This window comes from Vanessa atalanta, chromosome 4 (assembly GCF_905147765.1).
Source record: "Vanessa atalanta chromosome 4, ilVanAtal1.2, whole genome shotgun sequence".
NCBI lineage: Eukaryota > Metazoa > Arthropoda > Insecta > Lepidoptera > Nymphalidae > Vanessa > Vanessa atalanta.
In genome coordinates, this window is record NC_061874.1 from 8,928,207 (window position 1) to 8,944,320 (window position 16,114).

At 30.6% G+C, this 16,114-nt stretch overlaps 1 protein-coding gene across 2 annotated transcripts; it reads right to left on the reverse strand.

Annotated features, from left to right (window-relative positions):
* Window positions 1-1,722: 1,722 nt before the first annotated feature.
* Window positions 1,723-14,125, reverse strand: LOC125077864 (zinc transporter 1). 2 transcript variants are annotated; one of them, XM_047689959.1, is made up of 9 exons: window positions 13,843-14,125; window positions 6,788-6,996; window positions 6,432-6,520; window positions 6,268-6,371; window positions 5,392-5,502; window positions 4,742-4,864; window positions 3,929-4,104; window positions 3,551-3,650; window positions 1,723-3,231 (listed from the first exon to the last, which is right to left on the reverse strand). In XM_047689959.1, exons 2-9 carry the CDS (start codon window positions 6,974-6,976, stop codon window positions 3,104-3,106), a joined length of 1,020 nt encoding a protein of 339 aa, XP_047545915.1. In that variant the 5' UTR covers window positions 6,977-6,996; window positions 13,843-14,125; the 3' UTR covers window positions 1,723-3,103. The 2 variants fall into 2 exon arrangements, with proteins under 2 accessions (XP_047545915.1, XP_047545914.1); XM_047689958.1 differs by having other exon boundaries at window positions 1,725-3,231; window positions 6,268-6,520.
* Between the last annotated feature and the right edge of the window lie 1,989 nt (window positions 14,126-16,114).

Consider the following 16,114-nt stretch of genomic DNA (forward strand, 5'->3'; position numbering starts at 1 on the left):
TGAAGCATTCAATATTCATATAATGGTCATTATAAACGAATCTTCATATTGCGGGTGACGTATAAGACGTTAACTGCGAGATGGGGCCGTGGCTCGGGTGGAGCGAGTGTTTTGGCGATTGCGAGTTCTCCGTCAAACTGAACTACCGTCACATTCTGGTGAGAGAATCAATATAATTGTTATAACAATGTTTATAAGAAGGCCAAGATGGCCTAGATGTCAACCTTAACCGATGTTTGCAGGGTCAAATCCAGACAAGTACTGCAAAATTTTCATGTGCTTAATTTGTGTTTATAATTCATGTCGCATTCGGCGATTAAGGAAAACATCGTGAGGAAACCTGCATATGTCGGTTGTTAATCTGCTTACTTTACTTTATAAGTAAGGTTTAAAATAGTCGTTTTAAACGGAACGAAAGATAAATATCCCTAACAACTCTCCATGCATGAGGTACATTGTTGAAATAGTGGTATAAAAAAGAAAAGAAAAATGGCAGTAACAAACTTCTTAGGCCTTTTTGCTTTCGTCAATCTCTTAATTTATGAAGTAATTTAGATAAAATAAGTAGTGACTGACAGAACCTTGGGCTTCTGCCAGATTTGTGCAAAAAACACTTTCGGCCAAACCTTCGGCTTCGGCTAAAAAAGGCCGAAGTTTTGGCAAAGGCCGAAGCTGTGGATGGAACATATTACGGTCCAATTAACTATGATTTCATTGTGGTTTCAGCGTCCCGCTTCTGGATCAGGTAAGTCTTGTCATAAAGTGGTTAAAAGTCGTGTCTGTAAGCTTTTACATTGCAAAAGACTTCACTTAGTATATACTAACTCTTCCGAATTATATCATGCTGATGAGCATGAAGACTAATTCATTCTGATTTAGAAATATGATTTTACCATATAAAAAATTTACGTAATGATAATGTACAACCTGATCAAAATATCTGTGGTACTGGCGACGATGACGTAATATCTGCAATAATGCAACTGAGTTGACGATGCGGGAGTATCGCATATGAAGTCCACAGTTTTTTTTGTATTGTGTGTAGTAGTGCTGTTGGCTCTACGGGCCTTTACAGCGTCACCGGATGTTGGGGCGAGTACTCAACTCAGCCTTGAAATTTGAACCCTTTCGAGCTCGAGAGTGACGTTTGTCCTGAGATGGGTGTCTTCTATGAGATCGCACCTCGGCTCAGAACGTAATCGGTGGGGTGGGAAACACTTCTGATATTTTGACCGGGTTATATACATATATATATTCATAATGTTGAACGTTAAATGTCAGTGTAAAAATCTTAATGCATGAAAATAACCGGATGGGTTTTCGCGAAAGCCCACAAAGAAGTATAATTATTGTTGTTTTTCTTTATTTTTTTTCATTGCATTAACTTTGGAATATAAACTAAAACGGTATATGTAATTGATTTTCGTAATAGACAACTAGGTAAGTACAGATTAAAACGAATTTCATTAGTAATACTTATTATTATTTATAGTACCTAGTACTATAAATAATAATGTTTTGCGTAAATAATTAGATTATAAAACAATATTTCTTAAGTATAAGAGGCTCAAGCTGTATTGTTGATATAACTTTAAATTTCATATTATGTAAGTTATTACTTATTAATACTTAAGTGAAATTAAGAAATTGTTAAATTAAAATACACTTTATTGTTCATATATATTATTTATTTTACAAACAATAGTCAACAAAACTTTGTATACAACTTATCTTAATTATTGTCAATAAGAGTAATTCGTTTAGTAACTAAATAACATTATCAATGGGCTATATCCATAATATAATACTGTCTAGGAACATCACAATTATTTGAATCGATTACCTAGTATTCGGATAACTAAAAAAAGTCGATATATCAAACGATGTTTACAGTTTTCACACTAATTATCATACTAATAGAATAGAAGTCTAAGTTAGTTATTAACAGTTTTAGCGATGTATTGTTTAAGTGGTGATAAGCTTAATAACGCTGTCTTATTCTTTCGAATGTCAAATCAGTGTTGGCAGAAAGAGAGGATCAGAGTTTAATTTAACACCGCTAAATTACATAAGTAATTCCATAAGTATTTGTTATGGTTTCTTTGTTAAGTCAATAGTGAATTACATAAATCTATACATATAATAAAATTGTTAAGAATAAGGCACTGTTTGTTTGATTGTATCATTTAATAAATCGTTCAATTATGCCTCTCTGTTTTATTGAAGAATTTCCTTTAGTTATCATTTATAAAATTGCATAAGATTAGTAAGGCCGTTTAATAATAATCACTTTTGAATAATAATTTCGTAAGTTTTCTTAAAAACTAAATTATAGTATATCTTCTTTATAAACACTAATCCTTAACTAATATAATTAAATTGGCAAGTTGTCAATGAGGTTATAATTAACTGGTGGGAATAATGTAACAAAATCAACATAAATATCAAATCCACGTAATAACTTTTATTGAATATATTTCTTTCTAAAGATATTATATTACTAGACTATAATCTCGATCACAACAATGACATTTTGTTTCGTACAAAAATAGTAAAAATATACGCACAATATCGACCCGACCTTCTATCACGTCTTGTCGACTTTCACTCCGATATCATTAAATGAATAACTGCTACGTATATAAAAACATTTGCTATGACTTCCGAAAGTTCTTTGGTTGTACTAGTTTCTGTATTTGTGGTACAATCTTAACTACTACTTATATATAATATGTACAAATAACTCATTACGCGTTTAAATTAATAAAATTGAGCGGTTATTCATGTTCAATTCGTGTGCATCCGTTAAAGTTTTAATTGTATAACAAAAAGCCTCAAATTAAACGCTTAAATTTTGCCAAAATATGAGCACAAACTTTACCCTGTTACCATTATGTAATGATATGTCTTAATAATGTTCTGCAGGTTCATAACTAAAAAAATGGCAATCGCCGTCGTTTTCAAAATGTTTTGATTCAGTTTATAATAATCTCATTATTAACTGAATTGTATACCTATGTTTGTTTAATTTTCCAACGGACATTCAGTCTCGGACTTCAATTGTTATTGGGTCCGATAACTCATCTTCAATAAGAAATGATATTCAAATGCGAGTAATGGAAGGTATCTGAGCAGCTTGGCAACACCGAGGTGCGGTGCACTCTTTAGCGCAGGGACATGAACAAGCCACATTTGCAAAATCTATCAACATTTTCTTTTCTTCGTCTGTACCTGTTAGAGATTCAACATTAGTATAGAAACGTATTTTTGATAAAGCTTTAATAAGAACGAGTAGTAGTAGCAGCAAATCGCGTTAGATAAAAGATTTTAAAACAAAAAGTAGTAACCGATTGTGAGAGTTTGCTTTGTTATTTTGGTTTTATTTTTATTAAAAAATATATGTTTAATCAAGAATACAATTACTAGTGTGTATTGTATATAGAAAATGTGACTATAATTATTTGTCAAAATAACAGTCAACGAATTTTTATATCAAATTTTTTTTAAATAATATTCGCTTACAGTTTAAAAATATAAAAAATATACTTACCAGAGATGGTGGAGAGAGTAAATTCTGGTTGTAATGTAACTAAACCAATTCCATGTCGCTTAAATATATCGCACACGACACTCGAACTGCGGAAATATGCCTAGAAATGTTAAATAGACTTATTAGTTATAAAAGTAACGTAACAATAACACTAGCAGGCATTTTTATAATATTTGCCTTAATATTTCGGTTAATTTATTTTGTTTGACCTTAAGGTTTTGTGTTATATAATAAGGAATAAAGCCAAAAGAGGATATAACTGAAAATGAAATTTGAAATTCTGATCTATGTATTTTAAATGTGCATCGCAATTTGATTTATATATCCGTGGTTTAATATATAACATGCATACAATACAAGTGACGTAATAAACATTACCTCTTGCGAATCATAGGAGATATGCGCTGTAGCCACCAGTCGATCCCTGTGCAGTTGCCACACGTGCAGCTCGTGTATGGCGAGCACGCCGGGGACGCGCAATGCAGCCGCGCGCAACTCGCACGCGCCCAGACCTTCGGGCACCGTTTGTAGTAACACTAGCCCAGCAGCCCGCACTATTTAACAATATTAACGATGTACAATTTCATTCAAAAGTAAAAATTTTTAATCATGATGTAAAAACATTAAAATCGTTTTATTTTCACTGATAATAAAGCCAGAAGAAAACGAGAATTAAAAAACGATTGGTGTAACGAATATAGTAACTCCAAAGTAAATTGTTGTTAGTGATAAAACAAAGTACATAATAATGTATTCCCTTGAATACTCATATTTTTGGACGATAGGTATAGTTCTTATATTAATGTACATTGAAATTTTTATTCAGATTTTACAGATTTGTATTTTACATGTAGCTACATAAAGCTATACGTATTATACATTTTTACAAATAAATAATTTGCTTCCACGAATACTTGTAGCCATGTCATTGACCTAACCTCGTAATATGAATTACCATAATGGCCAGACATGTAAAGGTATGCATAAATTTAATCAGAAGATGAGTCTTCTTGACAGCATTCATAAGGTGAACAGTGAATATAATATAATGAGTTACGAAGGCTTACATGATTGCATTAAACATTTGATACTTCATAGTATTAAGCATAAGAAACGTATAAAAAATTAAATTCTTAAATTATAAAAATATTGTGACCTTAATTTGAAATTTTGAAATGTTAGATTACTTACTGAAGGGATAGTTGAATATGACGAGAATTATGGCGGCGCTGGCCGAGAGAGCTGGGTCGGCTAGTTTAGCTGCAATGGGTTCCCATTCCAGAGTCAAGCCTGCTCCCATCACAAATAGACTACCTGCGAATTTCATGCACACTATAATACATATAATATATGCATTCTTGTGAGTTATTTATTTATCACACTGTAATATATTTCAGAGACTATGAGTTTTAAATCCGCACTCTCCTTCTCCTTCTTCTCCCTCACCCGCAAACCATCATAAAATTTAATATTCACGTTCATACTGGATACCACTACGTAGGTTAAAAAAAATCGTTACGTACAGCATTGGATAGACACTTGGACCTCGGGTTAAATATAGTTTTTAAAGAGAACCAGATATGGACCTAAATAATAAAAGTAGTCGTAGTTTTCTGTTAAGAATCGGGAGAGAGAGAGAGCGTCAATTTGCTGATACTGTACCTATTATATTTCCGCTTGTATCGGAGTGCCGTCCTATGACATTATGAGCAATAAGAAAAGTCAGTGTTCAATATACATGAGTACACTCCTACCTGTGGACTATAATATATCATGCTCCTGCCTTGACCATAGGCTAGATTAATATTTTATTATATTATGTTCAATATACTTTATCTTACTGGCTATGTCAGTGGGCGCATGAGCGAGCACAGGCTCTGCTGATCCAGTCTTTAGTATAACTTCGCCTCCCTCTGTCATACTCAACCGTCGACTGTAGCTTAGTTCTCTACCTGGGATTTCCAAATAATAACAATATTGTAACATAATGTGTACTATACATTTATAGCTATACTGAGAAATAAATTGCATTTTGTTACTTCGATTATATTTTCACACTGTGGTTAAAACGTTCGTGGTTTCGTGGTTGTTGTCATAACATTGACTACGATAGTGCTGTAAAAATAATATCAAAACTAAATTTTTGATATTATATACCAAGATATTGATTAAATTAAAATAAATTGCATTACAATTGTGTTATATAAATTAAATGAAACGGAATTATCACATTCTATATTATTAAATAGTTTCCAGTTGCGGTATAATTTTGTATGTTTAAGAAAGTTAAATGTTATTAAAACATAATAATAACTATTTATTTCGTACCTACTTATGTATGTAGAATACAACTAAGCTTAATACACTGAAATAAAAATTACTTTTATTTTACAATTTTTTTTAATATATACATATATATATGTACGGTACCATTGAACTTTATTCATATGAGGTATTGCTATACTTGCCTTGCCATGTAATGCAACTATTTAATATTGAATTATTTATATTCTATGTTACTGAATTGAGCTACCAATTCACATGCATTGGGGTTGTGTGCTTGATTTGAATTTTACAGCCCAGTGTTGAAACGTACAAATGTTTTTTGTCATACGTGATAACCTAAAGTGTGTGAAAAAAATTTATGAAGTTACTTAAAGATTTGCAGAACCAAGCATTTTTTACTCATACATACGTATTTGTTAATAGATGCTTACCAGCAAGTAGCATGTAGTTGATGGCATTAAACAGGAGACCAATGACAGCACTGCTGACTATCACTCTCGGGTAGCGAGGCGGTTGCACGTGAGAGGAGTGCACGCCGAGTTGCAGTGCATTCACAACGAGGGCTAGCGCAAAAGATGCGAATAATATGTGAACGGATAGACGGCCCACAACTTCAATACGAGCCCATCCAAATGTGTTCCGTAGACGACCCTCGCGCCCAGTGCCTTCATCTGCACGTTCATACTAAAAACAAAATACGTTTATAAATATTGACACTAATTAATTATTTACATTTTTACTTAGTTATAGTTTCTAGTCTATTTACTAATTTTAAATTCCTCATTTAGTTGAATGTCATGGATTATAATTGTTTCATAATTATCACAAATCCATTTCATGCCACTCTACAATGGGCTCCTGTAATAATTTTGTGTAAGCTGTTTAAACGTTTTACTAAATATTTTAAGTAGTTGAATGTTGAAAAAGTATGTAACTCGTTATTTAGAATACCTTGTAGGCTAGTAAAGTAGTAATAAGACCGACGAGTCGGCATAGAGAGTGGCAAGTATCGATGAGAAGTGTCGGTGAATGTGTGACGTGGGCAGCGAAGAGCCGGCCGCTGAAGCCAGCCACGGCGATCAGCAACGCAAGCAGCGACCGAGGTGGCGGTAACCATTGTAGCCATTCCTTCATTGCCATGATTGCTCAAACGTAGAATCCTGACGAAAGAAGAAATTATTTAATACTCGATTTTGAGTATTGGTTGTGTATTTTATTTCTTACATCATACATACATTTTCATTTTTTTAAAGATGTTTTTAGATCTTAACCATGATATGTTTTCAAAGAATTACTTTTTAATTTAAGTATTGAGTCAAGTAATTTATTTATATTTTGTTTAATTTACTTAGCTAATAATCTTAATCAAATATATTTTGTCACAACTTTTAGGTTTATGACCGGAAACTTCATCCATGTGTAGGAAAGTATGCAAAATAAAAATCAATAGAGCTAATACCATCAAGTTCAGGCTGGCCGAGTGCGATAAGCACTAGAAATCTTGTATCGTATCAAAATAAATAAAACAAAAAAGACAGTAAAAGTCAATTAAAACAGTAATTCTGACTGGAAATTAAAAGAGTACTAAACTTAATCAAAAATAAAGAAAGATACACCAAACGCACGGACTTCACCTCTATATGACTTGAAAGTTTAAATAGGATAAAAGACAACAATATTTTTAAAATAAGATGTGGTTTCGGATCTTGATTAATTAATGCATGTCAAAAAGTCATAAATTTATCAATCAACCATATTATACCTACTAAATTAATGTCCTATATTAAAATCCTATAAGTAACAAACACTTTTAAAAAATGTCGTTTGCTTCGAATATGTATTTCTAAGACGTCACTGGCAGTTGAAAAGGCGGCTTAGAGATAGAAGAAGACTTATTAGACTAGACTCCTTATTTTTTTTTTAAATTAAATTAAATATGTATAAAAAACTATATTCGTAACAAAGTAAAGTCGAATCGTGAGGCTTACTTAATGCATGTGAGGATAAAATATAGTTGCGTTGAACGTGTTAGTCTGTTCAATTACTGCACGTTAAGCGGGAAGTGTGTGGGGAGCATTTATGAAATAATGCATAAATTATAGCAATTTTATGAATGGAATATAGAATGGTTGTCAAGATTTACAAAAAACCAATCATTGTCTTAACGCAAAGTATAAATTCACTATAATATATAATTTCAGCCAATCAGTTTATTTTGAGATTTCTTTCAACTTGTTTTTTTAATTGTTATTTTGAAACGGATATTAATTAGCTTATAGCACTCTCGAGACAGTCTACCACATGATATTTTTTATATTGTACGTCATATATTCTTATTATTAATTAAAATGATTAAGAACTTTGTAAAACTTAAATTACTTTCACAAACGGCTTGTAGGTAAATGTATGTAATCAATTTCTCCTGATAACTACTCAACTGCAAGGGCCATATATACACCACTTACATTCCCTCGCTTTCGAGATCTGATAGGACAACAAATTCGGGAGGTGTTCTGGTACTGGAATATTTTTGAATCACCTGTATGTTTTCTTTTGTTTCGTTTGTATATTTATTTTTAGCTCTTAAATATTTTTGATCGGAATGTTCATTTATTGATTACTAGAATGATATCTACTAAGTCTTTGAAAATAAATGGCATATTCAGCAACGTGTTGCTAAATTGCGCGTATTAGGCATCTTTGTTCTAGTTTCGTCATATAATTTCCTATAGAGGATGGATTTAGTTCAAGCGGCAAACGAAAGTTGTTATAGAGTATAGATCGTCTAACGGTCATGGTACAAAAAAGCTATACTTGTTTGTGTGGGTGATAAGATTACGCAGATGGAAAAAAATATTCGAGAGTATTTAAAATTTATTAAAAATAAAATTATAAAATAATAGTTAATAATATACATAAAAGAAATCACTTTCACAAACTATGCGAATAAAATATAAGCTTATGAATATGAGTCTTGAGACAAGTTTTAGCCATACAAATGATTGTTCTTAAAAATCTTGCGTTTTTAAAAACATGCAAGTATATACCACTTCATGTTTATTTAAAAAAGGTAAAGTTAAGGTTTTCTCTGTGTTTTAATAATATTAACAATATTAGAACAAGATGAATGCAAGTGATGTATTAGAAATATATCTAAGACGACTGATCTTAACGGCTAATTGTAAATAGAAGTTTTTATTAAAAGAAAATACTTAAAATTAATATGATGTTTATTTTGATAAGGATTAACCCTAAGGGTCAAATAAATTGACCTAAGGTTATCTAACATATTTTTAAACATTAAATGGTTACTGTGTCATATATAAAGAAGATATACACGGTCGCAATTTTCAAGATCTATAAATATACTATACAAAGTTTTCATGACATTTCTTATACATTTCGTAACGCTTCTTTGTAAAGCCGACTGTAATTTTTTTCTATTCCTAATAAGACAGAAAAAATATGTTTTGTTTTCAAAAACATGTTTTACTGAAACATAAGGTATAACCTTGTAACGTCCAGTTATTATAAGCTATCGGTATAAAAAGGTTCCAAATCAATCGGATTTGTAGTTTTTTCGTGAAATCGAAAATCGATAAGCAATCTAACCTCTTATCAAACATTGTATATAACTAACTGACTATACAAAGTTATACTAAAAAAGTTCTTTTTTAATTATTTTTTAAGGATTTATTAATAAACGTACGTATTAACTACATATGTAGGTACGGTCCGACTTTCTGTTAACCCTGTATTATTCTCAAATTAAGTATTCATATACAAAGACTTCTCATAAACGTAATATTAAGCGAACTTCGAGGAAGTAAGCATTCAGACAATATCCGGCGAGTCGGCCAGTATAGTTTATAGGTGAGTACCACTTATTGCAATTCAATGGGTACATTCATGTCAATAAATGTTTGCCTAAAGATAACAGTTATTTGAGATAACCAATGATCAATATGTAATATAACGGTTAACGACTTGTCTCATTTAGTAACACTCCATTGTTATTAAATTTCACACTTGAGAAGATAAAACGGTACATTTATCTTTATAGCTGATTTGTAACTATTAATTATTTACATATTTTACGATTCTACATACAGATTAAAGGTATTTGACTCAAGATTTGGTGATTTGGCTGCTCTTTTCAATCTTCAACACAAATCTTTAAATGAGTAATAAAACTTGTAAAACTGTTTTCCACCATTCGAATGAAAACTTTTACCCACTAACCCATTTCTTAGCTATGTTTAACTCGCAGAAACAAATTCGCACAAGTAGGTTAATGCATCGATATACAAGTGTTGCAAAAAAAAACTCTATAGTAGTCGTATCATAATTTTAAAATTGAACATACTACAACAAAGTATACTTTCTATATTAACATAACATTTATTTAATATTTTTCATTCTATTAATGTTGTCTTGCAGCTTCGCCCGAGTGTTCGCTGCAGTATCTATTATAGTGATTAGTATATTTTAAAATTCTAATACCCCGAAGAACTTTTTATAGAGAAATACCTAGGTAAAGAGTTAGAGCCGAAATATTTAATATTTTTTAAAAACTAATTCTTCTTTTGCAGACAACAAATCCGGAAGGAGTTCTGGTACTGGAATATTTTTGAATCATCTATGTTTTGTTTTGTTTCGTTTGTATATTTTTTGTTCTTAAAGATAGCACAGCATTTGTTCGCGTCGCGAACTTCCTATCGCATTGAATATTATGCTCGATGTCGTAATTTTCAAGCCTGGTAATAGTAATTGATCAGAAGTTACCAGAGACAATTCTATTTAATTTAAAAATTGAAAATAATCTTTATTTTAATATATATTTGAATTAGAAAGCGGATCGGTGCAATTCCTTATATCGACTAACCTGTTTATACTTGCTTGCCCAGTAATAAGGAAGAGAAAAATGTAGGCAATACACCATGTTCCATAAATGCTATATAATATTGCTTCATATTAGGTCCTTTCGCTAAGCAAGAGGATGAAATATTTTTTTTTAATTATATCCTATATTAATAATCAATATAATTGCGATTTGTTTTAATACAGATAATATTTATTAAAAAAAATATATCTGATAAGCAGTTGCTGCAGGACATCCTCTTCTTGGATCTTATCCTTTCCAAAAGAATAGTTAAAATGAGGAAGCTTTGTTAAAATTAGCACAATAATAATTTGTTTTAATGATTTTAATACACTATTCTATTAATACAGATTACTTTATCTATACAATGAACACTGCTAAAATCTTGTAAATTTTTCTTTATTAGTTTTATTTAAGATGGGAAATTTTACATTTCGGACTTTTTTATGATTGTAAAAATTTTACTATAATTATTTAAAGAAGAGATTTCTACTTAGAGTTAGACTTTTGTTGAGGTTTTTTGTTATTGCGCTGCTTGGTATTTAATTTCAAGTAAAGATAATAGAAGTTAATATCAAACGTGTGTAGGTTGCAGATAGAGCTTATTGCGAGCGTTGTCTGTGTAAGTACTCTTATCTGTAGACTGCCAAAATATATCTGCTAACAAAGTATGAGTACGTTACGTAGGTTTCCGACCACGTTCTTGGCTGACTTTTTTATATTTATTTTTAACGATATTTTGAGTTATAATTGTGCATTTATTACAAATTGATATTCAAACAGCATACAATTTAATGCGCGCAAATAATCATAAGTAAAAGAGTTTGATCATTATATATATATTAATGTATAATATTAGCAATGTTTTGATAAATGAATTTCAGTGATCGCGTCAGTGGCGGCAGGTGTCATGTTTGGATTTTTTTCAATATTAAAGGTATAATGGGTGGCCGCCATATTTGTCGGAGCAAATTGAAGAAATATTTTGAATTGAAAGCTTGTTTTTAAATTTATTGCTGCACTAAAAAAAATATATATTAAAACTATTTGTCAAAAATATACTATCAAGTGTCAACATTAAATATACATATGTTTATAATCCAAATAAAAAGGCCAAGTATGGTTCACCAATCAAAAACTTCATCTACATTAAAAAAATACAATAACATTGTAATATTAGATGTTTTAGTATAACTTCTGTTTATATACTTCAGTCATGTATAATTTTGTGCATGTCATAGACATGAAGATTTCTAATTTGGTAGATTATTATTTATATTATATTGGTATAGATATCGTTCAGATTTATATTCTAAGTTTCATTCATTTTAACTGGTCTAATATACACTACTTAATATTCAAATTTATTTTAAATTTATGCTGGTTCTATGCTTGTATCCAAATATAATTCAATAATTTGCAACAGAGTTATTTCGATAGCTTTTGTTATATTGAATGGCTACACATATAAGACTATGTATGTATATTTAGTATGAATATAAATAATTATTGAGAAAATCAGACAAGTATTCTGTAGTCTGTAGTATCTCACAAATAGTTAGGTTTCGTATTAAATTTACGGGCGTGTATGTTCTATATTTTATACTAGAGTAGGTACAATTGTACAATAGCTCTCTGAATTTAATGTAAAGGAACTTTTGTAAATAGTTCTTCAATTTATTGCTTTTTTATAGGTAGACTTATACTGTATGGTAAACACTATTTCCGTATTATGGAATAACATATACTTGTAATGCAAATAACTGATTCAATATATATTTATTATATACTTGAAAGTATATATAATATAGTTTTAAAAGTACGAAAACCCATTTTTAGAAGACATTATGAGCGTTTCTGTATGTTTATTTAATCCTACGTATGTTTTGGGTATGAATTTAATTTCCAGTTGCATATAAAGCTTACATTCTTCGTTCAATAAAAATATTCTAAGAAGATTAAAATCCTTTATATTCGAACTAACGCTGTTCACCATATAAGCTCAGATGAAATATTTCTAAAAATAACTCTAAGTAAACTTAAGGTTACTTATTTTCTCTAAAGTTGTATGTTTGAATTTCTTAAAAATACATCGTTTGAATTAGCAGTTCTTGTAATATTGAATTTACTCTCAACCGGTAACAAATATTTGTGCCTTTATTTTCCAGTACGCAATAGATGCCACAAGAAGAAGAAACTTTTATAATATTACATTAAAATCGGTCTTCCTTTATTTATTGTAAAATAATAATTTGTTTTGTCAGTATTGAAGCCGATTAAATAATAAAAAAATGGTAAATTTAATTCGTCTTGCAAAATTTAGGGTAGAGGTACCTTTGGTTTTCTTCCTAAACTCCACCCGACTTGTTACAATATAAATATTTCATAAATTTACAGCTTATTTCATGTCAATCGAACAGATGTTTTTTAACGATACCCCAAGGTAAGAGCCGTAACGTAAATTGTCATTGTATTATTTCACAAATAAATAAAAATGCTTAACATCTATTTCTTCGGTATCGCTCTATTTACCTAATTACCATTGAAATAAGAAGAAGAAAAAAGTACTTAAATCTTTTGTTACTTTAAAAGCATAGTTATTGATAAGATTTATTAGATGTTTTACAATTTAAACAAAAACAATATACAATATATATACAAATTAAGCTGACTAAGTAAACTAATTATTTAGCCTTGTATACTTTTATTTATACAATCAATTTACATGGTACTAAACGTTCTTGTTTTAAAGAGAGTGAGCGTGTTTCTATACTGTATGTAGCGACAGTTTAAACGTGAGATGGAAAATGTTTAGTTTTATTAAAGTAACTTAAGAAAGTTTAAACATGAGAGGTATCTATAGTGAGTGAAAATAGATCCAAGTTGCCGGCTACGGTCGGGTGCGCTGTCGGACGACACTCTCGCTGCTAGGCTAGTTGATGTCAATTACAGGCAGTTAGCAGTTACTTTCCGCATCGCCATAGCAAATAAACTCCACGGTCAACGTGTGATGTCAGCATCATTTTTTTTTCACTATCGACGTGATCTGCTCTAATCTGCTTGCTTAACTTAAAGTAACACTTTCACACGAGATAAAAACCTAGAAGTGAATATTTGAACTTACCAGTCAACTTGCAGCGTTATTCTTCCACTAAACTGTACCAGTTAAAGTTAAATGCGATGTTCGGCACAACACAAAAGTTTACTAAACACGGACCGGCAGTTTAGTAATATTGTTTATATTTTCAAACGTGTAGCGGTCATATCGTTTCAGTGGACAATGGAGCCGTGATCACCGTGAGCTAGTGCGCCGGCGTCTATTACGGCACTGACGACTGCGTGCGCGCAGACCGCCTTATCGTCAAACCTTGCGTACCCGATAAGCGAACTGTCGAACTGTTAAGTACTGAGGCATATTGTTCGGAAACTGGCGTAAATGTGCAAATATTAGCAATTTTATAGGTTAAAGTCTATTCGTGATGAAGCGACGGGATAAAGTATACAGCAATTATTTTCAAATTGTTCTAAATATTTAAAAAAAATATAGATATAAAGTAATAAAAACAATGAGTAGTCTGCAAAATGTCAATGAACTTACGTATATAAATAACAATTACTTTCGTTAAGTACAATAATACCGGGAATATGTGTCGTAGATTTTAATACTTTAAGATATATTTTTATATTAGATTAAACTAGTGGTAGTTGGTGCTTTATTCAGCCCGGATGATCTAGATATAAAAAAAACGTAAACATGTGCCGTTTCACGAGACGAGTTCGTTAGAAAATGTATGAAACGCTTTCGGGTCACGGCCGAGCGTCGTTATTTCCGCAGCGGCGCAGGCTCAAAATATCTTCTCTACAATTTTGCGTGAAAATAAATAAATCGAAGCGAAAAAATTTCGTTAAACATTCCACAATTGTGTTATCTTTTACATTTGAACGTTTAGTTTATCAATAAAAGTTTAATTTAGAGATCCCAAATAGCGTTAACCTAGTTAGGATAACTTTGATATAACCCATATTAAAGAAGATTAGTTGGGATTTATTATAGAAATCATTTTTTCATCATAATGTAGTAAGTTCGCGGTAAGTCTAATTTCCTACGGATATTTAGTAATTAGTAATGGGTTAATCATAAAGAAGTTAGGATTTTTTCTAACGTTACTAAAGTAACATTTTTAGTAAAGTGTAAATAAATTAAATTTTATTGAAATAAATAATAATTTAAAATATAATGACTGTTTTTGTATATATAATTACAATACTTGTAAATAAAAATTATAGTTCTTTGAACTTAAAGCAACTGTATGTAAATGCTTGTATAAATATACATATATATAACAGTGGCTTTAGGTAAAAATAAGTATGGCATATTTTAATAAAAAAATACTGTCACATACCTACTACTTAATAACCAGAATTTTATTAGAAAAGATTTATAGTTTGATTAAATATACCAGATATATTATGTAATATTTGTGATTAGGCAAAATTTTGTCTGGAGATGTTATTTGAGGCTTAAGCTACCTACTAGATATGTTTTATAAATAAAACTGTTGTGTGTGTTTCTTTTTTTTTTTAATTTTTTAAATTAATTTGAAAAAGGAAACAAAAAATAGCCAGGTAATGTGGTAAAATAATAAATTTGACAACAATTTTTGTTCACATTTAGTTTCTGAGAATTTACGAAATAATTACAAACACGATATATTTAAATGTCGCTAGTGTCGGGTGTAATTATTTGAATAGTATTAGATGATTATTTTTATCAAGGGTACTACTGTTTACGCAGAGTGATAGTAATCAGCACACCTTATCAGCTCACCTTTTGTAAGCAAACCAGTAACACAATTCCATCAAAAAGATATGTGTATCTGACGATTGTTAGAAAATATCGAGACAACCAAAACAAAAAATATGTGTACATCTGAACTAGAAACGAGAAGGAAAGTTTACTGCAACTTGCCAGCGACAACATTTATAAGGGATAAATGCTGTTCAAATATTTACTTCACTCCATTCGAATTTAGGCCATAGATAAGGTTCGATATTATAATCGTAATCAAATTGTTTTAATGCAAGTATTGCCTATCGTTTACTTAAGATAAACAATATGCCTACTTGTTTAGCAATACGTTTCTTATTCATGAGATAACAATGAAGGTGCAATAAAACTTGTAAATTATAATTCGTGTTTATTTGTAAAAATATATACACTAGTTGTCTGTCCCGACTTCATACGAGCCATATAGGTATTTTATTTTTTGTTTGAATCCCGTTCACAGCGCTACCAACCAGGTCCATAAACCAAAAATGAACAAAAAATTCTACGATTAAAAATGTTGGTCCAGACGTTTCGGATTACTTCAGTGACATATACATGTACAAAATAA

Coding starts and splice junctions, on each gene's coding strand:
- LOC125077864 (XM_047689958.1), bottom strand. CDS start 6,976: ATGGCAATGAAGGAATGGCTACAATGGTTACCGCCACCTCGGTCGCTG. Junction 5,503..6,267: donor CAACTACATGCTACTTGCTG/GTAAGCATCTAT, acceptor TGGAAATCCCAG/GTAGAGAACTAAGCTACAGT. Junction 3,232..3,550: donor TACTCTCTCCACCATCTCTG/GTAAGTATATTT, acceptor AATCTCTAACAG/GTACAGACGAAGAAAAGAAA.